Here is an 18,236-nt window from a genome sequence, read left to right on the forward strand (position 1 = left end):
CAGCTACTGATGATGACCCCTTTTTTTTGTGACCACCTTTACACAATAGAAGTTAGACGGATAGACGATGATATATTCTTGTTTCTTTAAGGACCAAAAGGAACTGTGAGTGTTCCCTGTGGGTGGGGTGGAGGTTGTGGTAAGTGCTTTTTATTTGTCATGAGGTTACAGTAAATGGCAACTATTTCCTTGTTGGTATAAGCAAAGCTTTCCTTTTAATCTTGGATTTTATGAGATAAATCAAGTCAACAGTTGGAAAACAAGACCTCTCCTAATATGACTCAGTTTATCAAAAATGGACAAGAGGGCTCTAGGTCACTCAAAATGTCATAAAAATATGTAATCAACAGTTTTACTTTTCAATTTTACTGATTGACAGAGTTGTCAAGTCACTGAGGGGGCATTCAGGGGGCAGATGAGGTAACTGAGCCTTTATGGATCAACACAGAATCAAAACCATGTATTATAATATTTGCAGAACTTAAATGTTTAAGAAAGTGTTATGAATTTAACTGCTCTCTTAATGGAGTTTATTATACGGTTGGTTTGAATCTGTTTCCTTTCTTGTGGTATTTCCCTGTGAGTTGATCATTAACAAGATTATTTACTGAAAGGTTACACATTCTAACAAATTCCTTTCCACAATAACCATCTTGTAACAGCTCTGATTATTTGAGAATCCAGGTACACTTTCAAGCAAACAATATGTTTATTTTATTAATAATACACTTCTATGCTTGTAATCCCCTCCCAGCCCCTCACACTCTCTCTCACTCTCTCACTCACACACACAGATAGAGGAACACACCCTCCTCATTGGGCTACAGGTACATAAGTGTCAGTGCAGGTGCTTCACCAGCACTCGTTGTCTCTTGTCGCCCTCTCTGCAAAATGGCTTATGATTATTTCGGCTTCTCCTACGTAAGGAACAATGCCAAAGAAAGTGAAGACCCCGTAGCCCTGAACAATGCGGCTGATATCTCTGTCATTGTGATTTACTTTTTGGTTGTTTTGGGGGTTGGAATATGGGTGAGTTTCTCCGTTTTTCTGTTGACCATTTTTAAATAGCTTTTTCCAGTGAATGGATAACTTCTACTGGCTTTATAGTTTGGAAACCTGTTGTTTCTTTTACTTCTAAGCTTTAAAAAGGTCCTGATTGATAAAAGACAGAGAAACTAATACCATGTTATTTTTAGGTAAGTAATTTGAATATTTATAGGATTATATAAATGTTTGCTAAGCACTGAAATGTCAAGGAGACTGACTTTTATGTGCCATTAAAGCCAGTTACTCAACAGCCTGGTTTATGATTGTTTTATAGCAGATTAGAGTACTATTGCATCTCAGATTTGATATTAAAGTTAAATTAGATTCCCTATGAAACAAATATAACTTGAAAATAATGCAATCATTAACTAGCACTAAAAAAGGATCTTTTTGGGATTTTGTAAAAACATGCCTTTCTGCTTTTGCAGGCTATGGTCCGCACCAACAGAGCCACAGTTGGTGGCTTCTTCCTGGCAGGGAGGAGTATGGTGTGGTGGCCGGTGAGTACCCACTTCTTCATAATTAGAGATATTATCATGTAGCTCTAAGAAGCATTTTTATTGCAGAAAAAAATGCTTTATAATAAGCTTTTATTGTTTTATTGTGTTTTTCTGATAGATAAGAGTCACCAGAAACACTTTGTATCATCAGTCTTTATGGTAGTGTTTTGGTGTGTTCAAGCCTACCCATGAGGGTAGGCAGGGGTTTGTTAGGCTCTGTCAGCTCTGCCCTTGTCAAAATTTTCATGTTTTAAACTAAATAATTAAAGCACTTTCACACAACAAACACTAAGCACTAAGGTTAATAAACATAAAATGCTTTATCCTTCCTCTTTTAAACCAAAAGTCCTTTTTCATCAACATAAGAAGTAAAGTAATCCTAGCTTAGAGAGCACAAAAATACAAAATCAATTATAACTATGAAGTTTTTCCTGATAAGATCTTTAAACTCAATATTTAGCCATAACTGGGACCTTTAAAAATACTGTATTTTATTTTTTACATTAATTTGACCGCATTTCTCCCCAAGTAGACTTTTTTTTTAGCATTGTCTGGCCAGAACCTTCTATATCCATTTTGCATGATTTGTTATTCATAAACCAGTGCTATTGGTCACCCTTTGCATCCGTCAGTGGGTTTTAACAAATTTTAAAACAATAAAAAGTGTCAAAAAGATGCAGACTGTTACCATTCAGAGGTAACATTAAAGTCCCTGTAAAGTGAAATCCAAACTTTTGTGTCTTATCACTCTAGATATGTTGGAATAAGGTTGCAGTTAACGAGTGTTAACAATGACATCTATGTGTGACTGAATTTTTGGTTAATAGCATCAGAAGGTTGTTCACCTCTTTCCTGGCCTGGTTATATTTGAGTAGGGCAAATATAGGGGCCCATGAAGTCACCGGTCTTAATGGGGAATAACCTTGCCCCTAACACTATAATGATATAAAATAACAGAGCAGTTTATCTTAGTAGAGTCTGTTGTTAGCCGATGTCACTGCCTTCATCGAAAGGTAACAGTCAGTTACATGCTGTGTTTTTGTTCACTGTGTGGTAAATTTACCAAATCTATCAGCCACTGTGGCCTGTGAGTCATTAAAAGCAGCAGAAACGAGAGATTTGTACCAGAAAACAGTAGATTTAATATCCAACTTGTGTCTCTCTGCTCTGGCACAGAGCCAAGCAGCTGTGCTCTGTTTAGAAGATTTTTTTTTTAATTTGAGAGAGGATCATATTGCTTGTGAGTAGGTGTGGCTACAGCTTGTTCACCGGACATGCCCACACCTTCCTAGAGCAGATACTACAGCCTAATTTTTCATTATTTTGAAGCTTAATTTTATAAACTTAGAGATGTTTTTCATGACTGAAATTTGGCGTGGTGGTTCATAACACAGTGGCCTGTCATACAACAAAACTCAAATACTTTTTTTTTTAAATCACTTTACAGGGGCTTTAATTGAAAAAATACAGGGTTTTTGTCATTTTTTTTGAAAAATGGGGATTTTGGAGATAGGTTTTTGCTGGGGGCAGTGATATGTAGATGTTAAGAGAGGTCAGTTAATGTTTTTGAGGTCTCAGAGAAAGTTGATGCTTCTCATTCTGGTCTTAAGAAGAGCTTTCATAACCTGCAATGTTTAAGGCAGTTGCATTACATTTCTTTGACATGTTTGATGAGTTTTCCGTAATCCAGTGCATTGCAGAAATGATCAGAAAAAGCTATGCATGCATGTAATCAACAGACACTTGTATGTACTCCACAGATTGGAGCATCACTGTTTGCTAGTAACATCGGCAGTGGCCACTTTGTCGGCATTGCTGGGACTGGAGCGGCTGCAGGAATCGCCATAGGAGGATTTGAATGGAATGTGAGTTTCTCTGTGTTGATGTGCCAATTTCCCCATTATCACTTCTTACACAAACATATGGAGCAGTTATCTTTGTAAGGTGAAGTGATAAGACTGCAGGTGATGGATGAAAACAGAACAACATATCTTCAGGACTCAATTTGAACTGCATGTGAATATTTCAAGCAATCAGTGAATTAAGTATTAATTGATTTTGTGTTTGTATTTTTGTGTTTCAGGCTCTTGTAGTGGTTGTCATTCTGGGATGGCTCTTTGTGCCGATTTACATCAAATCAGGGGTAAAGAAAGAAAAATCTAACTCTTCAAAAATCAGTGTTTATTTCCTGTACTGCAATGGTTATCTTTGAAGATAGACCGGTTGAGCATACACGAGCTTTAATAGTACATTTTTTGTCACTCATCTGTAAGAAATAAGATTGGGGCATCACATAAACCACCATGTCAGGTACCTATGACGGGAAATATATTGTGTATAAACATTCTCATTCTTCTATGGACATATTCAGGTAGTCACCATGCCTGAGTACTTAAAGAAGAGGTTTGGGGGCCAGCGCATTCGCATCTACCTCTCTGTCCTCTCCCTCTTCCTGTATGTTTTCACAAAGATCTCAGTAAGTCTAAACTATTCAAACCCACAAGAATCCCCACTATTTAAAGACTATGCCTGAATTGTATATCACAGAATAAAATGGTGTTTCCCTCCTGCTGTCTTGCAGGCGGACATGTTCTCTGGAGCCATTTTCATCAATCAGGCCCTTGGATTGAATATCTACGCTGCCGTTGTTGCACTACTATTGATTACTGCGATCTACACGGTCACAGGTCTGTCTTCTGAGAGTGCATTCACTTTTTCCACTCAAATCACACATCCCTCATAAACTAGAGGTCTTATCTTATTTTACTGTATGAATGGCACCGTGACTGGGGGTAAAGTCTTCTTAAAGCCGTAGGTAGACATAAATAGCTAGTTTATCTCCGACGTGTATTTGTGGTTAATTACCCATAAACTGCGATAAGCAGGAAATGGCCTTCTGTTGCTGTTTTGTAATAATGAACATACACCTGAACTTAAGCTTTGCTTGTTAGCTTGACCACTGGAAGACAGCTTACATAACACAGCATGTGACCCCATTTCATGTGATTACAGTAATCCCAATAAAATGAGTTGGTTCTGATTGAAAATGTATCACATAATAACCCTAGATGTGATATTTTAGGTGGATTGGCAGCTGTGATCTACACAGACACCTTGCAGACCATCATCATGATTGTTGGATCATTTATCCTCATGGGCTTTGGTAATATGGTATTTTCCTTTTTATCCTTACATTCAGTTTCCTTTTAAGATGTATTTTGATAATCAGTATAAGAGCACTCTGTCTTTTGTGGTGTTGCTGAATTAAGGTCTTCTAACTTGCACATATGTCTCCAGCTTTTGTTAAGGTGGAAGGCTATGAAAACTTCCAGAGGCTCTACATGGAAGCTGTCCCCTCCATCATAGGAAACGTATCAAAGCCAGAGTGCTACGAGCCCCGGCCGGATTCTTTCCACATTTTTAGAGACCCCATCACGGGTGACCTGCCATGGCCAGGCCTCGTGTTCGGACTCACCATTCAGGCTACCTGGTACTGGTGCACTGATCAGGTCAGTCAAGCACATGATAGAGCTGGGCTTATAATCAAAATTTAGACTGAATTATACCCTATAACCTGAATTGTGTGTCAAAATGCCAGTTTAATACAGCAGAGGTGTTATGCTCTGCACGTTATGCAAACATTCAAGTGTCGTCTTTTTCTAGAATAGAGGAAAAAATCCAACTTTGCTTGTTTTTGTATATGTTATCCTTATTATAAATGAGCATGACATGAAAATAATCATTCCATCAATGCAACAATTCATATTGCATTTGTAATACAAGTCAAAATAATCACAGTTAGATATTTATTAAAATCATTCAGCCCTACCGGATGACAAAGGTAGATATACACTCGCTGTAACTGATGTGAAACTACTCAGGCGTAGGTATTAGGAAAGACTAGTGACTATCCATGGTCATACACACACTCAGTCAATTGATTACAACCTATTTGCACACACATTTGTGCACCTTATCTTGCCTGTTTTTGCCAAAGTCACTCAAGCGTTCAGAGTGCTGTAGGAGGATGTCCATGCTTTTAGCTCAAGAGTTTGAGATAAGACTAACTGTGGCTTGTGCTTGGTGAAAAATTTGATTCTAATCTAAATGATGGCATCATTCACACATATGAAAACATAGTTGACAGCTTCTTTCACTATCTCTCATAATCTCTTGATACATAGATAAATTTCTAAGTTTAAACTGGAATCAACTAAAAACATTGCTTTACTGTCTTTTGACACTACCAAGCCGTTCATCTGCGGTGTGTTATTTTTCTGTTTTAGGTGATTGTGCAGCGCTGCCTCTCAGCTAAGAATTTATCTCATGTTAAAGCTGGTTGCATCTTATGTGGATACCTGAAGCTGCTGCCAATGTTCCTCATGGTTTTCCCTGGGATGATAAGCAGAATCCTCTACCCTGGTCAGTGTTGTGGATTTTGTCTATAACCTTTAGCCTGTTATAGTGCAGCTTGTCTGTCAGTCTTGCTGTCTAATATGCTGATACTTCCAAACTCATTTTAGCTGATACTGGTGTCAATACCAATATTTATGTGAATCTTTTTTTATGTAAAAAAACACAAAGTGTCTCTTGAACAAAGATAAATGTATTCAAGCAGAACTGAGAGGAGCACCTTACTGCTTATTTCTCATTTCAAATTGAGGACTCTATTCCAAAAACATACCCAGTAAGGTGTATTTACTAAGTAGAAAACCAACATTTTGGTTTTAGTTGATAATTTTCTCCTAATGAGAAGGAAAATATGTTAAAAGTGTCCTTTCTAAGGGTATAGATGGCTTAGTGATCATCTACTGGAGGCCCAAGGGCCACATCAGCTTCCCATGTGGCCCCCAGAAGCTTGATCTAAATTCAGAAAATGTGCTGAGGAAAGAAGTATATATCTCTATGGTTTATTTGCTTTCTTTCCCTTTTTAACCCCTACAGATATTTAAGTAACTCCAAAAAGAGTGAGATTTAAAAAACATTTTAAAGATTGGCCTAATGTTTGATTAAAAAATAAATCCAACTATTTTAATAATTATTAGCAAACAAGATGCATGACAAACTTATACTACATTCATAAGTCCATTCATGATTAAAGCAGCTGATTTCTGTGTAAATTTAACTGTTCAAGGTTTTTGAAAGTTTATTTTTCATTGCCTGAGAATTAAAACAGAAGACCTGTTTCTTTCACGTGTTTTTCACCAATCAGGATATTCACATCAAACTACATGGTAGCCCAAGAAAAATTAGGCCTAGGTCATCATCGCCTTGTAGCTGGCTGCAGTATAGGTGATAGGGACTGAGTTCACAGCCAAAGTCTAACAATATATATTTCAAAGAAAAAAAATATTTAGACAGAAAAATTTCATTCGATCTGCATAGCCTCTTTCTACATTCAAGACAAAGCTGAAAACCAAGCTCTTTCAAGAACACTATGCACTTAGCTAGACTGTTCCCCGTTGTTGTCCCCTGTAGTAGAATGAGTTTCCCAAATACAGATGGATTTCACTGTCCAACTCTACTTCTACCTCTGTAAGTTTTACTCCCAGCTCTTCTTGAACAACCCAGCACTTGGTTCTTTGGTGCAATATATGTTGGTGAGGACAATGTAATTGATGATGGTGATGAGACGTCAAAGGTTATTGATATGTTGTTTCATTGGTGATGTTTATAGCATAAAAACTGCGACCAACTGGACCTGAAACACTGATGTCATTTCCACCTGACTAGATCTTTGTTTATGTTGTGGTTACTCTCGGATGTATGTTGTTTTGAACAGACATATCTGCTAAATAACATTGTAATGCTGCAGGGTACTTGAAAAGCATCCAGGGATCACTCATAACGTGAACCAAGAAGGGCACTTTTAACAGCTTTACTTTCTCATTTTGAGAAAGTCAGACATTAAACCAAAACATATTTTTACTGCAGTAAACTCCCTTTTATTGGGTGCTGTATTTGATAAATAGAATCCTCAGTTCAAAACAAGTTGCAGAGGTAGAATTGCTGAGTGGTCTACTACTCAACCAGGAGGGAGCCTTGTGTTACAAGTTTCCAGTTTTCAATGCATTAAGTAGCAGTCTTTCATGTAACATCTAATGTTTTCATGGAAGTGAAAATATTATGTGACTGGTACCTTCAGGCAAGATCAGTAAGTATAGATTCGTAGTGAATGTGTATCATACTAATGACATGATGGCAGATCTAAAACTGTTTTTCTTCTGTTTTTTTGTTTTTTTAATTATAGATGTGGTGGCATGTGTTGACCCAGAACAATGTTTGAAGCACTGTGGAGCCAGTGTGGGCTGCACCAACATCGCTTATCCCAAACTGGTGGTGGATCTCATGCCCAATGGTTGATGTCTAGAGATCTCTAAGATACAGTTTACTGCAAATGTTACCTTTCATTTTCAAGTTTTCGTCCCTGTTTTCTAAAATCTGTTATTCCGTCCACTCTAGGTCTGAGAGGTCTGATGCTGTCAGTGATGTTGGCCTCTCTAATGAGCTCACTGACCTCCATCTTTAACAGTTCCAGCACACTCTTCACAATGGACATCTACACTAAGATTCGCCGCTCAGCTTCAGAGAAGGAACTCATGATTGCTGGAAGGTAAAACACGCCTTTGTGCTGTGACATGAAGTGATTTCTTGTTATGACTAACTACCAACTACCTTTACTACCTACCTTAACTATCTTTTGATAACGTGTTTGTCTGTGTATAGAGTTTTTATCTTGGTCCTTATTGGTGTGAGCATTGCGTGGATCCCTGTGGTGCAGTCAGCTCAGAGTGGTCAGCTCTTTGATTACATCCAGTCCATCACCAGCTACCTCACACCACCCATCGCAGCTGTGTTTATGCTGGCTATCTTCTGCAAACGTGTCAATGAGTCTGTGAGTTTTACATCCATCATCTCTTAATTAAGGCACATCAATTCTATAGTAATAGCACCCTTCCAAAAAATATCTGAATCTGTACTGACAGCTCAAGAGGCTGTACTTCAGGGTTCCCCAATTAGTTGTTCCTGGGGGCCAAACTTTTTCAAGTAGAGAAAGCCAAGGGCCAAACATGATTTCTTGGATGTTCACATATACATATACACCCACACAGAGAGTATTGTTTAGTTAGCTACACTTTAGACAAAGGGTTTATTTGCAAGTAATCTTAACAGGTAAGTCATAAATATGCTATCCTTGTATCAGGTGGCAATTTTTTCACATTTTAACATTTTTAAGACGCACTGATGCTAAATTTACAAGACTGGAATATTCATTATAAACATTCATTCAGCATGACTGTTTATGGCTTAAAAATGGCAACCTGTTGTACACAATATCTGATCAGACCCTGAAATTATTTCACCCAACCTAGAATCAGTGCAGAGTCCAGAAAGAGAGTGAGAGGAGGATCTGGCTGAGATGTTTCCCTGACTGTTGCGTTATTACTGCTCAAAGAGCTATAAACTCTCACCTACTAGAAAACTTGACTTATAAGTACATGTCTGAGCCACAACGGTCGTTCTTATGCATGTCTGTTCTCTCTAAGTCCCCCTGACTTCCCTGTGTGCATTATGAAGTGGCGCATCGCCGTGCATAATTACCTCCACCAAGGAGATTATGTGATTGGGTGGGTTTGTTTGTTAGTTAGTTTGATTGTTAGCAACATAACTCAAAAAGGTATGGACGGATTTTGATGAAATTTTCAGGAAATGTCAGAAATGGCATAAGGAAGAACTGGTTAGATTTTGGGAGTGATCTGGATCACCGTCTGGATCCAGAAATTTTTTAAAGGATTCTTTACTATTGGGAGATACCGCTAATGGCGGAGGTCTGCGCTGTTACCACTTTACACCAGGAGATGGCGGACATGAGTAACTTCAATCCCAGCAGCATTTTGGGTGTGTTTCTGTTCAAGGCTTTGGAGTTTATAGACTTTGAAAGATGCACGCCCCGTCAAGGAGACGAGTCGGAGCATAACAGAGAGAACGGATCCAGGAATTTTTTAAAGGATTCTTCACTATTGGGAGATAGGGCTAATGGCAGAAGTCTGTGCTCTCCGAGTGCTTTTCTAGTTATGTCTGTGAGCGCTGCACCAAGACCAAAAATGCCAGACTCTCATGTCATAGGACAGCCTGTGTCCACATTAGGAATACATTTTCAGTTACAAACAATTTGTTTTATCGTTATAAGAGTAATTTTTACCATTTTTTGCTGAGACCTGGAGTTAAGTACACATAGGATTTATAAACTACGTTCCATTTAAACGTTAATGATCAAGACCATAATTGCACGTCTTGTTGACATAAAATTAAATTGTATGTAAATAAATGTAGTTGATATTAGTTTGGCATTACAGATTCTTCATAATGAGGGATTAAATCAGGCTGACATTGAACTGAATCACCAAAGCCAGATATATGTCTGCATTTGGGGCTGACGGACTGTTATGCAGGGAAAGTGTTAGCTATCCTGAGAGCAGCTGTTTTATCCCCCACAGGGATGGAAGTTTGATTTAACAAGGCAAAAACCTCTGACATTTGTTAAGGTCTGAGATGCAGAAAACTAGTCAGAGGTGCGGGAAGGGCTGGACTCAATGAGAGTCCGTGCAGCTGCGCACGGTGGTTAAATTCTTCATCTTCAACAAAATAATCATTATAAATTAGACAATAAATACTTCTCCTTCAGTCTTAAAAATCATGCCGTCTGTATCAGCCTCTTTTTGGGCAGCATGTTTGCGGAATTGAGGTGATTAAGCAGTCTTCCATGCGTTTTTTTACAATGCTCCTCCCTGCTCTAAAGAGAGTTCAACGTACCATATCTAACTCATTTATTGCATAGTATTACAACCTTTCCTTGCTATAATTATAGAAAGGTCATGATAAATGAGTGCAAATTTGTATTTTAAACGTTTAAAAGGGTAAAAATTAAAAGTTAATGTATTTTTTTTAAATTTCCATCTTTTTTCCAAATGTCTCGTGGGCCAGAAGTGGCCTGCGGGCCGCCATTTGGGGATCGCTGCTGTACTTAGTCATATTATTTAACATGAAATCACACCATCCCATACTAGACAATACCAAATGACACAGTACCAGATCCATATAACACAGTACCATATTGACGATACAATATGATACGATACAATGTCATAATGTTACAATTTTATATATCACACCAAACCAAACAACACAGATGACAAAACTGTTTATTTCCTCATGAGACTACACATTCTGTTACAGCAGGTTGTGTCTCAACCTACTAGACTAGAGAAGAAAAAGAAGATGCTGCGCAGTGTTACTAATGTGAGTGTTTTCAGTGCTATAGAGGAGGATGACATGAACATGTTTGTAAAACACCCTGAAAGGAGTCAAAATTTCCTTTATTTTGAACACAGCAGCTCTTATGAGTAACATAAGAGATGTCATCTTAACAACGGACTATTAATGGAATACAAAGCAGCTGCTGCTGCTAGCATTAGCACCAAGCTTAAGCTTAAGGTTAATGCCAACAGAGTGCCAATTCAGCAGGTACTTAAAAACTGCAGAAGTTTGTCACAGCAGCACTAATGACAGCACTAATGATTTTGACAAATCAAAATACTCAGTGAAAGATGTTGCCAACCTTCACCATGAAAGAAGCAAACCTGGATCTGGTCACGTATGGCTATTACAGAGAATTTATGTGACTACTGGTCAAAAGTCCTTTGTAACATCTTTCCTTTACTTCTTTTGACTTCTTGTGTTGGTTCCTCTGATTCATAAGAGGTTAAATAACGTCAATATGTTATATATGATCTGATGTGGAGTTGTTGTGTTAACCCAATAGAGACACTAATGTCAGTAACATCAACTGGTCAGTGTCAGGGTTTTTATCTTTGTCACCCTTCTGTTATCATGTGCTGAGCCAGTGTATCTCTTGTTAGCTTCGGCTTCTTGGTTTCTTGTGAGTTGTATCTACCATTACATGTTTCTTATCTGCATCATTTGCAGTTAGTATCTTGATTATATTCTATTTCCTTGTGATACAGTTCCATGTAATCCTGGTGCAGATTTGGGCCATTACTGATACGATTTATTAACAATATCTTTAATAGCAGGGCATTTGTTAAAACTCTCTTGCCATATTTTGGAAGGAAAGATGCTGAGTATATTGAATTAATACCAGTGAATCCAGGGGCTACTGGGCTAAAAATTCAAAGTCTCCCGAAGAAGAACCCTGCATTCTTTCTAATGACTTCTCCTCTGCTACATAAACGACATTTGCCTTTCTGGATATGAATAAACTTAATTTAACCATTCCCGACATTACAACTTTTTTATGTAGCCCTATCATCTGGAAAAAATGTTAGTCCATACGTTGGTTTATGACCAATTACCTGAAAAAAAAAGTCTAATACGACAGCTTCTTTAGTACTTTTGGCGCATTGTATTTTTAGTATTCTGCTAGCCCTGCTAAAGTCACATCTAGCTCAAAGCACCTCTCCATCTGTGAAGACATAGAAAGTATCACTAGCCAAAGTCCAGACTCTAACTCTAACTATTTTTCTGTTTTTCTTTCCACAGGGCGCCTTCTGGGGCCTAGCTATTGGCTTGTGTATCGGCCTTTCCAGAATGATTACAGAGTTTGTCTACGGCACAGGCAGCTGTGTGACCCCCACTGACTGTCCAACCATCATATGTGGAGTCCATTACCTCTACTTTGGTATCATCCTGTTTGTCGTCTCCTGTATTATAATCCTGGGTGTTTCTCTCATCACTAAGCCCATTGACGACAAGCACGTACGTAACCACTTTGAAATGACTCTGGATAAATCAGTCTTATCCAAAACATGAACTTTCAACTGAGCAAACTTCATATGTAATAAGTTTGACACAAAATGTTTTGTTTTTAGCTTCACCGGCTGTGCTGGAGCCTCAGAAACTCAACAGAAGAGAGAGTGGACCTTGAACAGGATGACTGGGTTGAAAATGATGATTCAGATGATATGGAGATAGAAGGTAATAAATTGACTAAATTAAACTAGGTATAATCATGCATGAAGCAGTTGTTTTTCATTACCTTTGTGTCTTCCCTTACAGAACCAGCCAGGAAGCCAGACTTTTTCAAGAGGGCATTGATGTGCTTCTGCGGCCTAGAAGAGAAAAAAGGTCCTAAACTGAGTGAAGAGGAGAAGGCAGAGCTGCAGAAGAAGCTCACAGACACTACAGAGGTGCCTCTATGGAGGAATGTCGTCAACGCCAATGCCATTATCCTCTTGTGTGTGGCCGTTTTCTGTCATGGTTTCTTCGCTTAAAGGAATTCTTATGAACCCAATTGCTCTCAAATACTGTAAGCTATATTTAATTGAGAGGATGTTATGTTGATTTAAATTATAACTGCAGAAATCTAAAATTATTTCTTAACAGTGAAGTGGTGTAGACATATTTAAGGTATCTTTATTTTTGGTAAACTTAACAGTAAACCAGTAAATGTAATATATAACCCACTTAAACCTGTTAATATATTAAAATTGTTTGTGGATTCATGTGCAGCACAACGTCCTGACCCCATGCACAATTGTCAGTCTTCCAGTGTGAACAACACTTTTGCAGTTGAAGGCAATAATGTAAGCAGGATTACATAAGAGACATCAGCTGATTACTGGAGCTGCAGAGCGAGTCAAACTATGCTTCTTCCACATCAGACATAAATATCACTTAATTTCCTCAGGCATTTTCTTGCTTAGATGTAGCTACCATAAAGGTGAATTTACACAGGTTATGTTGGATGTTTTTAATTCATGCTGCCTTATATCATAAAATCAAGAGTTTAGACCTCCCTGTAATTTCTGTATTTGCTACCTCATTCTACCTAAACCTTTCTTCCTCAGAGTGAGTGCTCAAAGTCCATATGAGTTGTCACCTTTACAATCTGTGCACCTTACTGTATGTTGTTTTAGGTGTTAATGAATAAAAACATCTCAGGGACAGATCTTCAGAGCACCATCTTATTCTTCAGTGCCCTCTAGTGGTTCTTTTTTATTTCAGCTGAGAATGTAAAACTGGTTTGTTGTGTATTTTTTGCATATTCTGGCAAATTTGGTGAATAAATGATAAATGACATATTACTTAAGATTATTTCTCAATTTACCGTAAGCCATTCTCATTATGACACATGCATTATCTTGCTCTTATCACTAACTCAGGTTAATGAACACTGAACTCTAATGCAGGCCTTGAATATGTGCACTCCTGTTAAATTATTTATGGTTCTGCCTTGAATTTGCATGCTTTCTTTTTTCTTTATTACTTTATATCTGTTCTTATCGTTTTCCTGGCACTGATTCTGTCACTGTGGTGACTGAATGTGCCAAACCACAATCAGAGGTCAACATTCAGGCTTGTCTCACTCTCTCCAAGCAGAAGACACATTCTTTTATCGCTAGAACCCAAACGCCATCTGTTAGCAGCTCTTACCCACAGAGATGAGTAATGAAGAGACACAACATGTTTTAGATTCTTTGAAAATTGCTAACAGACTGAGTTGATTTGAGTGCAGCAGATATAGCTGAGGGACAGCTCTTATAAAATCAGTCTTGGCATTCATTTATAACATGATTTCACTCTTACACCTACTTTTTAGTAGTCAGCATGTTCTTACTTCAGAAAACTGTGCTGCAATCGTTTATCTTATGATAAAGTATGGCACAAAGAATGAAGACAATCTTGCCAGCAGGATATTCTTTGAATCATGTTGATGCTTAATGCTCTTTTTTGTACATAATTGTTTTCCTACTCTGAGCTTAAGCCTATAGGGATATAAAGTGGATAAACATAGCTATTAAGCTTTCTGCATATAAGTAATGAGATAGAGTGCCTATAAAGAGTATTCACCCCTTTAATGTTTTACAATTTTATTGATCTTCTAAATCAACCATGACCAATATTATCATTTGGCTTTTTGACAAAAAAAAAAAAAAAAATGAATGCCGAAGTGAAAACAGATCTCTACAAAGTAAGTAAAAGAAAATATGTAAGGCAAAATAAATGACTGCATAATTATACACCCCCTTTAAGTTCGTATTTAGTAGATGCACCTTTAGATGCAATCACAGCACTGAGTCTATGTGGATAGCTCTCAATCAAGCTTGCACATCTGGACACTGCAATTTTACTCCATTCACCTTTGCAAAACAAGCTTGTTCAGGGTGCACAGGGATAAGCCAGGACCAGACCTTTTCAAGTCCAGGAAATAACTTCCCCTCTGGGGATCAACAAAGTATTATCGTATTTCATCTTTCTTTTTTTTTTTTTTCTTTTTTTTTTTTTTTTAGAATTTATTTTTTATTTCAAAGTGGTACATTTATATACACAATTTTCTAACTTTTTTCCATTTTCTAAAATTCTTACAGCTGTATCCATATGGTTCGTAATTGTCAGATAGTATCAGTCAGATTTTACCAATAGCAAATCTGAGCATATTTCAACTACAAATACACTACTTAAACAAAGTGATGTTATTTATAAAGACAACCAGGTTTAAAAAAAATACCTAATCAAAAATAGATAAATAAATAAAAACACAGATAGGTGGGATCGACATGTACAAAAAAAAAAGTTTCTTTGAAAACTCAAGAAGGGCATGCCTATACCTGGTTAGGAGTGAGTGGAGTAGGAATGAGAATAATTAGATAAGAATTTGTGGGTGGATTCAAATAATTTCATCACGTGTTTATGGCCTCAGCAGGTTTCCATCTAGTAAAAAATATTTCTCCCTGGAGTCTTAGAGCATATGTGTACATACTGTATGTTGGGAGGTTCGGTTTTAGCCAATTAACTAATACATTTGATAGCTGCTGTTGTCATTATTTGTAAGAGATATTTTCTAGCTTTTCCCTCAATGCCTGTTGGCACAAGGCCCAGAATTGCTACTCTAGGATCTTTGGCTAGATTTTGATGGAATACATTTTCAAGAGCCTCAAAAACCTCTTCCCAAAATGGTCTTAGTTTAGCACATGTTCAGAAAATGTGAGTATGGTTGCCTATTTGTGCGCCACAGTTTCTCCAACATTTATTTGAGTATGTTGACTCCATTTTATCAACAATTTCCAGTGTTCAAAAGGATCTCATTATTACCTTCCACCTAAACTCCCTCCATGTATTTGAGTTGGTTACTAAATGCGCCATAGTGCAGATTTCCTCCCACTTCTCTTCAGGTACAGTATATCTACATTCATTTCAGATTCCCGCTTCTCCTTTGTATGCAATGTATTATTTGAAGTTATGCTTGTAAATGCAAAGTAAAATTGACAGATGATTCTTATACCCACATTACCTGTGTTTTTTTTTCAGAAAGTTTTCTGTCGGAGTGGGCTCCTAGACTGCACTCCATTCTTTGTGTTTAGCTAAAAAGGTCCTCAATTGTAGAAATCTAAAGAAACCTGTCCTATGGAGCTAAAATTCTTCTTTAATTTTTTTCAAATGATTTAAGACTCCCATCCTTATGGAGCTGATGTAGTTTAGACAGTCCACGTTCTGACCATTTTCTGAATGTTGTATCCATACAAGAGGGCATGAAATCCTCCAGTAAGCCTATATCAGCACTGTTCCAGATTGTAGTGCATAGTGGTAGGCATTCAATAACAGGGGTGATATTATGTCTTTAAATTTCTTATAATATTCATTTATATACCTGTCTGGACCGGGAATTTTATTGTTTTTAAGAGTAAATATTCAATGTCGTATTTCAGACTCTTTCAGTGGTTCATCTAACTCTGTTGCCATAGGCTCAGGTAGCTCTTTTAATTTCATGTCTTTCAAAATTCTAGCCAACTCCATTTCATCTGTGCAAGTATCTGTGTTACTATATAAGGATTTATAAAACCCTGCAAATGACTGTGAAGTTAGTACAGAATTATTACATGTAGTTTATGAACTATGTTGGATGACTGCTGTTTTTTAGTCTTAATGCTAAGAGTCAACTGGCCCTGTTACCATTTTTATAATATTTTTGATTATTGAATCTTAAATTGCCCTTGATTTTTTTCTTTATTATTTAGATCCCTACACGTTTTTTGAGGGCTTCAAGTAAACTGTAAGTTGGTGTTATGTTGTTGTTCTAGCTGTCGAATTTTTTTTCTCTGGAATATTTTGCTGTGCCTTCTTGTCTTTTTGCACTTGCAAATGAAATAATACGACCTCTAAGATATTCCTTGGCACAGTCCCACAAAATAAGAGGTGATATCTCAGGTGATGTGTTTGCACCTAAATAGGTTTTCAATTGAGTTGTTACTCAAGGGATGCATTCAATCTCCATTGTTTAGTTGTAGGTCTATGACCTTTATCCAACAATATAGCAAGAGGCGCATGATCAGATAGAGTGATTGACAAAATTTTTATCTCTTCTATTCTGTATAGCTCTGCTTTGGGGGTAAAGAAAATATGTATTCTAGAATAAGATGAATTTCTATGAGAGTAGAATGTAAAGTCTCATTGTATCTTATCCTAATTGTGTTTTAGATTGAGGTCTAGGCTTTGACTCTACCACTCCAAACTTGCTGTCTTTAAACCATTTCTGTGCAGCTTTCGCTGTATGCTTCGGGTCGTTGTCTTGCTGAAATACAAATCTTCCCCCAAGCCGTAGTTCTCTTGCAGACTGAATAAGATTGTCCACTGGGATTTCCCTATATTTTTCCACATACATTTTGCCCTCTACCTTTACAAGCCTTCTAGGGCCAGTTGCTGAGAAGCACCCCCACAGCATGATGCTGCCACCACCATGCTTCACAGTGGGGATGGTGTGTTTGTGTTTGGTGTCTGCCAAACATAGCATCTTGTCTCATCAGGCCAATTTTCTTCCACTTGACCATGGACTCTCCCACATGTCTTTTGGTTAACTTTAGTCAAGATTTAATGAGTTTTCTTCAACAGCGGCTTTTTCTTTACCACTCTTCCATAAAGCTTTGACTGGTGAAGAACCCGGGCAACAGTTGTATGCAGAGTCTCTCCCATCTCAGCTGCTGAAGCTTGTAATCTTTTCAGAGTAGTCATGGTGGCCTCTCTCACTAGGCTCCTTTTTGCACATTCACTCAGTTTGTGAGGACGGCCTGATCTAGGCAGATTTACACATGTGCCATATTCCTTCCATTTCTTGATGATGAGTGTAACTCAACTCCAGGGGATGTTCGGTGCCTTGGATTTTTTTTGTATCCATCCCCTGAGTTATACTTTACAATAACCTTTTCCCATGAGTTACTTGGGGTGTTCTTTCATCTCTATGGTATAATGGTTGACAGGAATACTGAATAACCAGTGACTGGTCCTTCCAGACACAGGTGTCTTCATACTACAATTACTTGAGACACATTCAGGTGATCCCCATTTCACTAATTGTGAGACTATTGGCACGAACTGGTCTGTTGAGTTGGGTCAGTCACTTTAAAGAGGCTGAATAATCATGCAATGATTTATTTTACATTACATATTTTTACTTAATTGACATTGTTTTGTACAAATCTGTTTTCACTTTGATATTAAAGAGGTTTTTTGGTCAAGGGTCACTTGGCTCCTTTGAAGTAATGAAATTTTCTTAGAAGGATCCCATCATAGCACAGTAGTTGTTTGAATTCTGTAGGCATGTTAAGCCTTCAATCTCTGTTTTTCCACATAAAACATAAGGAGTAGTCAGAACGTGAAGCAAAGCGGCCATCTAGT

The 18,236-nt window shown here is 37.6% G+C and overlaps 1 protein-coding gene across 1 annotated transcript; it reads left to right on the top strand.

Moving 5' to 3' along the window:
- The first annotated feature begins 855 nt into the window (after positions 1 to 855).
- slc5a1 (solute carrier family 5 member 1) lies at positions 856 to 13,637 on the top strand. Its single transcript, XM_041811832.1, has 15 exons — positions 856 to 1,029; positions 1,476 to 1,547; positions 3,308 to 3,412; positions 3,631 to 3,690; positions 3,919 to 4,023; positions 4,129 to 4,234; positions 4,630 to 4,710; positions 4,845 to 5,056; positions 5,834 to 5,969; positions 7,798 to 7,905; positions 8,010 to 8,160; positions 8,274 to 8,442; positions 12,108 to 12,323; positions 12,437 to 12,542; positions 12,624 to 13,637. The coding sequence occupies exons 1-15, from the start codon at positions 892 to 894 to the stop codon at positions 12,836 to 12,838; spliced, it is 1,980 nt and encodes a 659-aa protein (XP_041667766.1). The 5' UTR covers positions 856 to 891; the 3' UTR covers positions 12,839 to 13,637.
- The last annotated feature ends 4,599 nt before the right edge of the window (positions 13,638 to 18,236 follow it).

Source organism: Cheilinus undulatus, linkage group 17 (assembly GCF_018320785.1).
Source record: "Cheilinus undulatus linkage group 17, ASM1832078v1, whole genome shotgun sequence".
Classification (NCBI taxonomy): domain Eukaryota; kingdom Metazoa; phylum Chordata; class Actinopteri; order Labriformes; family Labridae; genus Cheilinus; species Cheilinus undulatus.

What these genes read in the sequence shown, in the direction of transcription:
- slc5a1 (XM_041811832.1), top strand. Translation starts at nt 892, where the DNA reads ATGGCTTATGATTATTTCGGCTTCTCCTACGTAAGGAACAATGCCAAA. An exon ending in GGTGGATCTCATGCCCAATG is followed by an intron (nt 7,906 to 8,009) that starts GTTGATGTCTAG and finishes CGTCCACTCTAG; the next exon opens with GTCTGAGAGGTCTGATGCTG. An exon ending in AGATGATATGGAGATAGAAG is followed by an intron (nt 12,543 to 12,623) that starts GTAATAAATTGA and finishes CTTCCCTTACAG; the next exon opens with AACCAGCCAGGAAGCCAGAC.